The 10,008-nt window shown below is 45.1% G+C and overlaps 1 protein-coding gene across 3 annotated transcripts in view; it reads left to right on the plus strand.

The window, feature by feature from the left end:
- LOC130036640 (olfactory receptor 2AE1-like) overlaps positions 1–9,671 on the plus strand; it is a 39,807-nt gene extending 30,136 nt beyond the window's left edge. For 2 of the 3 annotated variants that reach the window (XM_056128536.1, XM_056128535.1), the window contains exon 2: positions 8,711–9,671. In XM_056128536.1, coding sequence (XP_055984511.1) covers positions 8,727–9,665 — 939 coding nt within the window. In that variant the 5' untranslated portion in view covers positions 8,711–8,726 and the 3' untranslated portion in view covers positions 9,666–9,671. The remainder of the gene's footprint in view (positions 1–8,710) is intronic. The other variant, XM_056128537.1, reaches the window with a different exon arrangement.
- The last annotated feature ends 337 nt before the right edge of the window (positions 9,672–10,008 follow it).

Here is a 10,008-nt window from a genome sequence, read left to right on the forward strand (position 1 = left end):
GGGTTGAATTAGTTTGTCAGGATCTTTGCCAAAGCGTTTTCTGCTAAAGTCACGTCCCTGGATAATTATTTCTGCTATTAAAACATAATAGGGTACCAGAATCCTTCGAGGAGTGGTGGGGGCATGGATCCAGGAAACAGGGCTATCCTGCCAAATAAGGCCTGTAGGAGAATGTGAGGTGGCCAGAATGATGAGGCAAAAGAGTTTCTTATAATAGACAGCACAGATAAATTTGTGAAATAGCTGATTCCACTTGGGTAAGTGCCTGCTGGGCTTCCCAAGACAGTTCTCGAGGGGATGTGGGATCAGGATTGCCCTTTAATATGTCAATAAAGTTTTTTTTAAAAAAATGGAGGAATACTTCTATTTATTCAGCCACTTATTAGGCTGATTGAATTGGGCATAAACTCTACCTTACTTTTTTTTCATTTTTTATAATTTTATTTATTGAATCACCATGAGAGCAGTTACAAAGCTTTCAGGTTTAAGTCTCAGTCATACAATGAAACACCTGTACCTTCATCAGTGCCCATTCTCCACCACCAAAAATCCCAGTATACCCCCATCCCACACCCTCCCCCTGCCTGTGGGGCAGATGATTTCCACATTACTCTCTCCCTACTTTGATTACATTCAATATTTTGACACCAGACCCACCATTATTATTTGGGATTTTACCCCAACACTCAGATCTACCAAAAAAGGTAACAATAGACAATTTGTTTTCTATTGCTGGTTATGAATAACATATGATGTAGCACAGCCACAGTAGTGGCCCTGTGATTTTGAAATTCTGAAGTTTTAACAATTAAATCTGGAGGAATTTCTGCCCAAACCTGCTGGGTTCCGAGATTTGTTCCTGAGTCTCTGGGATCATGGCTGTTGAGCAGCTTGATCAGGAGCCAGAGAGGCTGTTCATGGGCGGTGACTCAGGGTCTTGTTGAGATGGGGAGGAAAGGACTGGCTCCACCACCATACCGTGAGGCCCCACGTGTCTCGTTACTGCGGGCCCAAACCTGACTGTCCAGTGGCCTCTGGTGGATGGCAGCCACTGAACCGCCAAGGGGGAGCAGGTGGAGGGACAGCACCCTTTCCCCCCGGGGTGGCCCGGTGACAGTATCCTACTGCGGTGTCCGGATGCATTTCTGCCAAAAGCCATTGGGTTTTGAGATTTGTTTCTGAGTCTCTGGGATCATGGCCGTTAAGCAGTTTGATCAGGAGCCAGAGAGGCTGTTCGTGGGTGGCAACTCGGGGTTTTGTTGGGACGGGGAGGAAGGGCTGGCTCCACCATCATCCCGTGAGGCCCGATGTTTCTCCTCACTGAGGGCCCAAACCTGACTGTCCAGTGGCCTCTGGAGGATGGCAGCCACTGGGCCACCAGGGTGAACAGGCCAAGGCACGAAACCTATTCCTACCTGGGGTGGCCTGGCGCAGGTAAACTACTCCAGGAACTGGACGCATTTCTGACAAAAGCCATTGGGTTCTGAGATTTGTTTCTGTGTCTCTGGGATCATGGCTGTTAAGCAGTTCGATCAGGAACCAGAGAGGCCATGCCTCCAATTATATAGCTGAACCAGAGGTGGTTTGTAGGTGTATCTCCCACATACCTAACTTTTGGCCATTTACTTTCTTGGTAAACTTGACCCATGTTTTGGGGTCTGGCCAAAGGCACAGCAGCAATTTTGGTTATCTGGAAGTCTGAAGGCACCATCAGGCTGCTGATGCACTCGCCTCACAGGTACAGATTGACCTGTTGGTGTCACCATACCCCCTAAATAAAGCTTTGAGGTCCCCGGTGGTAACATGTAAATAAGGCCTGAGCCAATTTATATTGTCTAATAGCATTTGAAAATCATTCAAGGTCTTTAGATGTGAAGTTTTTATCTGTGTTTTCTGGATTAAGCTTTCCCCTCTTTTAATTTGAATCCTAAAAAGGAAAAAGGCTCAGCTGTTTGCACTTTCTCAGGAGCGATTTGCAACCCAACTTGTGATAAATTTTTCACCAATTGATAACATTGAAGAAGGGCGGTTTCATCCTCGCTTCCTAGTAATATGTCATCCATGTAAGTGGCCAATGTAAGCATCACGATCACGATCATCCTGTTATTCGTCGATTGCCTCGAGCAGGCACCAGTAACGTCTCCTTCGTCCTAGCCCTGAGATTTTAAAAAGTGCCATATTCAAGGCTCTTACAGGGTTAGGAGAATGAGACCCCACCATTGTTACTGGTATTTGGCATATTGGGTACGCCACGGGGAGTTTGCCAGACTCTGCCATGTGGGCAGGTTACATTCGGTAGCCTGCCAGGTTGTCTAAAGTAAGAATGAGATAATAAGATGTTGCGCGGCCATAGATGTAAGCATATGGGATCAATTATTTGGGCGACAAACTTTTGGCAAAGTGTCGGACTGTTAGCCATTCTCTGTGGCAGGACTTTCCATTGATATCTTTTCACGGGTCCTGTGTAATTAATTATAGGGAGGCTAAAAGCAAATATCTTCCTATCTTCAGGATGTAAGGGAATGGGAAAAAAGCAATCTTCTAGGTCAATGACAATTTTCTTATAAGAATCAGGGATAGCTACCGGGGAGGGCAAGCTCGGTTGCAGGGCTCCAAAAATGACCACAGTCTTATGAATAGCTCTCAAATCCTGTAACAATCTCCAATGGCCAGATTTCTTTTTTATTACAAAAATAGGTGTGTTCCAAAGAGAGGAGGTGGGCTCTATATAACCCGCAGAGTGTTGTTTTGCACTAACTGCTCTGCAGCTGCCAACTATGGTGAACAAGAGGCCACTGATCAACCCATACTGGATCATCAGCTTTCCACATTATTTTGTCTTCACAGGGTGCAGGAATGTCAGTGGCCATTATCAAAAATTTCTGAGCCCCACCCTTCCATTATTGGGTTTGAGAGCAATGGGCTCTGTAATTCCTTGCAAGTATTTACCTGAGCCTGCTCTGGGCATGAAGCCACTGTTCAGCATTTGTTGAGTTATGGGGCTATCAGGTCCACGTATGAAAATGTTCATCTGGCTTAAAATGTCCCTTTCCCATAAATTTACTGGGAGTTTGGGGAGGATGTAGGGACGCACCGTACCAGATTGTCCAGAAGTATCTTTCCAGGGTAAGAAAAAGGTGCTACGAGAGGGGTTTTGAGACTGTCCAATTCCTTTGAGATGAGTGAGGGATGCGGTCAGGGGCCAGATCGAGGGCAATTCTGTTTGCCTGATAATTGTGACATCTGCCTCTGTGTCTAAGAGATCGTCAAATTCCCTGCCACCCAGAGTCAACTTAAGGGGTATTTTATCTTCAGTGAGTTTCTGAATCCAGAAAACGTTTGGGATTCTGAGTTGATAACATCCATGGTATTTCCTGAACCGGGACTGTAAGTAGGCTGGGAAGGAGTAAGCAACAGCTGGGCATAGCACTGGCCAGGTTCTATAACCAAAAAAAAAAAAAAAAAACAAACCAACAATGGGAGAGTAGAGATAGAGATCACTTGTATCTGTCCAGTATGATCATCAGCAAGCACTCCCAGCATGACTTGAAGTCCTTTAAATAAGCAACTGCCTCGCCCAATGGTAATTCCAGAGGTATGAGGGGGTAGAGGGCCGCAGGCAGTGGTGGCAATAATCTGAGGCCCAGAAGTATTTGTTAATATTGTGCGGGCGTAGGTACAGAGGTCTAATCCTGCACTGCTGGGGGAGGCACTGCAGGAGGCTAGAAATGGATTGGGGGAGGGGATCTGTGACACGGTTTCCTATGCGCCAGGGTTCCCCAGGGGCCTGGGGCTGGCCTTGGTTGAAGTTTCCCTGACCCGGTCCTTTTACCAGGGGATTTCCATGAATAGCAGTTAATGATCGACATTCAGACGCCCAATGATTACCCCTCTTACAGCGCTGGCAAGGGCCAGGCGGTTCAGGTTGTTTTTTTCTGCTTGGCTTCAGGACAATGTATGGCAAAATGTCTCTCCTGTTTGCAAGTAAAGCATTTCTTGAGCTCAGTAATCCCTGCCTCTTTAAGCACTATGCCAATAGCCAGTCCCATGTTATGGGCTGTGCCGATGCTGAAGCACAAGCAGATGTGATCTGTGAGTATTTTTCATTGTTTATGAGGCCGCAACGCAGCCTGACAAGCGGGCTTAGCATTCTCAAAAGCAAGGTGGAGAACAAAGTTAGTTTCTCTCTCACTTGGGCCAAAAAGTTTCTTTGCTGTGGTAGTGAGCGGGCTAACAAAATCACAATAAGGCTCATAGGGGCCCTGACGGACATTAGCTAGGGACGTGGTAATGGCGCCCTTTGGAGGCAATCTGTACCAGGCCTTGAGTCCTGCATTCTGAATTTGAGCGAACAACCCAGGGGGGGTAGTTTTTTGTTGTTCATTTGAGTCAAAAGGTTGGTTTCCCACCATCGTATCTACAGCTCAATTTTCTCCTTCCCTGCTAGCCACCATGCTAGCGGCGGGCAGTATCTCTGCAGTTTTCATAGAATTCAGATTTCCAGAGTATAAACTCTCATCCAGACAGGGGTGCCTCTCGCTATCTGATGCCAGTCATTAGGAGTTAGCCATAAATCTCCTAAGGTCTCGAGAATGGAGAAAGTTAAGGGGGCCACAGGGTTATACTGAATCACAACAGCTTTTAACTCTTTTAGGGTCTTAAACCCCAAACTATGATACTCTCTTTGAGCTACCTCATGCCTATCCTCACCCTCCCCTTCCTCTTCCCCTTCCTGCTTGATAATTCCTTTTATGGGAAAAATGTCGAGGTGGAAGCCCTTGGTTGGTTGAGGCAAGATTTACTGTCAGTTTTTTCCTGTGGTTTTGCTACCATTTAGGGGCATTACCTGGTGCGGCAGGTGAGCACATTAATTTGAGATCAAGGGCCTGAAGTTCAGCTACCAGAGTGTTATGCTTCTTTTTTTAACTGAATCGCCTCTCGAAATGCCTTTATGTGGGACGAGAGACTTCTTTTGGTCTGCTGAAGACTAGAAAAGGGAGGGTAATCAACAAACAGCTCTTCCATAGGGGCCGGGGCCTTGGGGACAGGTTTTGCAGTTCCCCTAGAGTGTAGATGGTTCAGTGAAAGCCCAGGGAAGTGAAGGGCAGGAAAATTATAAGGGGACGGTTGATGAGAAATGGAAGGGGGTCAGTCAGGGTGAACATAATGAGCCATTTCAATTTCTAATTCTGCTTCTTCCTCTGGGAGGATCTATGGGAGGGGCATGGGATTCTGAAAGGAAGACTGCTGGCTCTCAGACTACGAGCTTAGTCCTTTTTTTTTTTCAAGTTCAGGGGTAGTAGGCATGGTAATAGAAACAGAATCCTCATTGTCAGGGGAGTTGGAATGGAGAGATCTAAGGCTATGGCTTGGCCTGAGTGGAGGAAACTCAAGGGAAGAGGGGGATCTAGAGTGCTTTTTCTCTAGGAAATCCTGACAAGTGGAAACGGCTTTTTGGATCTCTGGGTGACACTGTTTTATAGAGAGGACTTCATTGATCAGAGACCAGTAATTAAAACATGTGATAGGAACTTTATCAGGACCAAATGTGTTGTAAAAATCCCAAAGAGCATCATCTACTCTTTTCCAGTGCTTTACATCGATGGTGCCCTCTTGGGGGAACGATGGGCAGACATCATAGAGGAATGTAAAAAACTGGATTAAGTCCTTCTTTTTGACTTCAACCCCCTTAGTTTTAAGAGCCTCCTTTAGATGAATAATGAACTTCTAACTGATAATTCCTGACCCATGATTGAAGGGAAAAAGTCTAAAAGGAGAAGCAAAGGAGGTGAGAAGAGAGGATAGGTTCAGAAAAGAGGCAACAATTCCTTTTAGTCGTGGTGAATGGAATGCTTAGTGATGAGTACCTAATTGAGGCACAGTTTTTCTTCTGCGGGGGATGTGGACTTATCTGGAATTCGCAGCTGTGACCCCTTTATCCTTTCATGGGAGTCTTCTAGCAGTGGGCGCCCTAATGGCGTTCAGGGGACGGTTGGCTTAGGAGAAACAGCATTCAAAGAGACAAATAACAATGAAGATAAAAAAAAAAAAAAACCAAACCCTGTCACACTGTCCTCCCGTTATTCATCGATTTGCTCGAGTGGGCCCAGTAACATCTCCATTTTGAGACTTGTTGTTACTGTGTTTGGCATATCGAATACCTCACGGGTAGCTTGCCAGGCTTTGCCAAGTGGGTGAGATACTCTCGGTAGCTTGCTGGGCTCTCCAAGAGGGGCGGAGGAATTGAATCCAGCTCCGCTAGGCCAGCTGCACAGTTTTTCTTCTGTGGGGGATGCGAATTTCTCTGGGATTTGCAGCTGTGACCCTTTTATCCTTTCATGGGAGTCTTCTAGCAGCGGGTGCCCTAATGGCATTTAAGTGCCTGACTCTTGCCCGCAGGGGACAGTTGGCTTAGGAGAAACAGCGTTCAGAGAGACAAATAACAATGAAAGTAATGGAGATCAAAAAGAATATGAAAACAAATGGCAAATCTTGTGGCAGGACACATGAAATCAGTAGAAGAGAGGCATGCCATGAGTGGGGGAGAAGAGAAAGGGTTCTTTGATCAGTCAATTCTTCAACTGCCTAGTCCCTTCTGATATAGGTTGAGAAAAGAGATCCACCGCTCACCTTTCCGGAAGCCTTGACTCCTGTGATGGTGGCCACTTCTTGCTGGTGCTCGTCGCAAGGGTCCCTCATACCCTTTGCCATGTTGGGTGCACCTGTCCCGTCCCGCGGGACTAGTCAACGTGGGTATCAGGGAGAGGGTACGAAAGTAAGAAAGAGACAGCAGGATTAGAGTATAGTGAGCAAAAGCTGAAGCTGCTTTGTTGTAAACTCAACAGCACCTATGTAAGTTTAAGCTTAAGCTTTGTCCCTCATAGCTTCAGGGCAGAGGAAAAAAGGGTAGTCATGGGACAGATGGGGAGATAACAGGTTATCAGGAGCTCTTCAGAAGGTACTCCTTAAATCTCAGGCTGACATCAAGAATGTTCTAGTTCCTGTTGGCCAACCTTCCTGTTCTCATAAAATGCCTTTTTAAAAAATTTGTTTTTATTATTTTTTTAAAAATTTATTAATTTATTGAATCACTGTGGGAAAAGTTACAAAGCTTTCAGTTTAAGTCTTGGTCATGCAATCATCAAACACATTTCCCTTCACCAGTACTTATTTTTCACCAAGAAGAACCCCAAGATACCCCCCTCCCAACCCTCCCAATGCCTGGAGAAAATGCCTTTTTTAACCCTGTAAATATTCTATAGGCAATGTCTTGTGATAGCTATGTACCAAAGATCCTTCTCACTACAAACAAAAATGCTTAGATATGGGTATACAACAGTTTGTACACACAGTTTACATAGATGAGCGTATGTTTGTGTATATTATGTTGCATTTCTGTGAATGCCTGTAATATATTTGTATACATTTCTTTTTTCTTTTTTTTTTATCCCCAATGTCTTGTATTTACATAGACTTTAAAAATTTGAGCACAGCCAGGAGTAATTCCTGAATGCAGAGACAGGAGTAACCCCTGTGTATCGCCGGGTGCGATTTAAAAAGCAAAATAAAAATTTATCTTCCCCTTGCACTTTATATAATCACTGTGGTTTACAAAGTTGTGCATAATATTTGTCACAGGTACTCAATATTCCGATACCCATCCAATCACCAGTCCACCTTCCCTTCAATATTGTCTCCAATTTTCCCAACCACCACTTAAGCCTGCTCTCATAGCAGGCCTTCACCATTTTATTTTGTATTGTTTGTTATCAATAATTTGCTAACAGAATGATAAAAAATATATTTTCTGGGACTGGAGCGATAGCACAGCAGGTAGGGCGTTTGCCTTGCACACGGCCAACACGGGTTCATTTCCCAGCATCCCATATGGTCCCCTGAGCACCGCCAGAGTGCAGAGTCAGGAGTAACACCTGTGCACTGCCAGGTATGACCCAAAAAGCAAAAAAAAAAAAAAAAAAGAAAAAGAAAAAAATTCCTTAGAAGAAAGTTAGTGAAGATTGTTGTATCTCATCATGCAGACATCAAGACCTTGTAAAAGAGATTACTAAGATCTTGTTACAGGTTAAGTCTTCTGTGTTGATACTTTGTTAATCTGGATTAGTTGCCTTCTACAATTCATTCCCACCCAATCAGATGTGCTACTCTTGGTGTATCAGTGTTGTAGAGTTTGAGATGTTGCAAATGTGCTGGAGGAAATCCAAACATCTTAAACGAGGTGATAAAGCTAGAGTGAAATTTGTAACTGGATAGCAGCTTTGGGGCTGCTGGGGCTTCTGGAATTACAGGCTCTGCCCTGCGGGCAGGATACTCTCGCCATGCTCCAGGACACGTTCCGGACACTCAGGTCAAGACTCACACACAAGTGAAGCCCCACAGAACCAGGGATTAAAATATACAGTATTTCAATAAACACAGTTATCCAATAATTAGAAAAAAGTACCAATTAATGTTGTGTCACACCTAGCAGTGCTCAGTGTTTTCTCCTGGCTGTAGCCCAGGTTTTACTCCTGGAGAGGTTTGGGGGATAATTTGGGGAAGCCCAAGTTTGATTAGGCCAAGTGTCCTGCCCACTATACTATCACTCCAGCACACAAATTTTCCCCTTAAGGTCAAAGAAGCTTCTTGTCAGATATGCTAAACCCCAGATTTCTCATATTCATCCATCCATGCCCACTTCCTGTTTCTGCAGGGACCGAGAAGGGGTGATGAGGCAGAGCAATCAGTCCGCGCTGACCGACTTCATCCTTGAAGGGCTCTTCGATGACTCCCTCACCCATGTCTTTCTTTTCTCCTTGACTATGATGGTCTACCTTGTTGCAGTGAGTAGTAACACCCTCACCATTTTTCTCATCTGTGCTGACCGGCGGCTGCACACCCCCATGTACTTTCTGCTCAGCCAGCTCTCCCTCATGGACCTCATGCATGTCACTACCACCATCCCCAAGATGGCTACCAACTACCTGTCGGGCAGGAAGTCCATCTCCTTTGTAGGCTGTGCTACCCAGCACTTCCTCTACTTGGCTGTGGGAGGAGCCGAGTGTGTTCTCCTGACTCTCATGTCCTATGACCGTTATGTTGCCATCTGTCACCCACTGCATTATGCTGTTATCATGAGCAGGAGGGTGGCTCTGATGATGGCTGTCATGTCATGGCTGGGAGCATCCATGAACTCCTTCATTCACACTGTGATCCTGATGCACTTTCCTTTCTGTGGGTCTCGAACAATCCACCATTTCTACTGCGAGTTTCCTGCTATTGTGAAATTGATATGTGAAGACATCTCTGTTTATGAGACCACGGTGTACATAAGCAGTGTTTTATTCATCCTCCTCCCCATCCTCCTTGTCTCCACATCCTATGCCTTCATCCTCCACAGTATCATTCAGATGCGTTCAACTGGGAGTAAGAGAAATGCCTTTGCCACTTGTAGTTCTCACCTCACCGTGGTTTCCCTCTGGTTTGGGACTGGCATTTTCTCGTATATGAGACCCAGTTCCCAACGCACTCCACTGCAAGAGAAGGTCGGTTCCGTGTTCTATAGCATCATCACTCCCACCCTGAATCCTCTGATTTATACTCTGCGGAATAAAGATATAGCTCAGGCACTGAGGAAAGTGCTGGGGAGAGATATTATAATACAATGACTAACTTCTGGGTGCTCTGAGGATAGGAGTTAAATGTTGTCTGCTCCTCAATTAATTTGTATAATTTTCAAGAGTCCAGATCGCTGATGTTCCTCAGCTGTTCAAAAATAAAGTGGTAAATAAACATTTAGGTATTCTAAGTTGGTCTCTGGTGACTAAGCACTGTAGACAACTGTGTTACTTATTGTGCTGCTAGAGCAAAAAATACCCTATACTGGCATAAACGTTGAATAACCAACATTTATTTGTAAATAGTCTGTGGGCTAGGCGACCCAAGATCTTGGTGATGGGAGATTTGACATCTAGTGAGAAAAACTTCATGTTTCAAGATGAACATCTTCTC

The sequence above is a fragment of the Sorex fumeus genome, unplaced genomic scaffold (assembly GCF_029834395.1).
Source record: "Sorex fumeus unplaced genomic scaffold, SorFum_2.1 ptg000064l, whole genome shotgun sequence".
NCBI lineage: Eukaryota > Metazoa > Chordata > Mammalia > Eulipotyphla > Soricidae > Sorex > Sorex fumeus.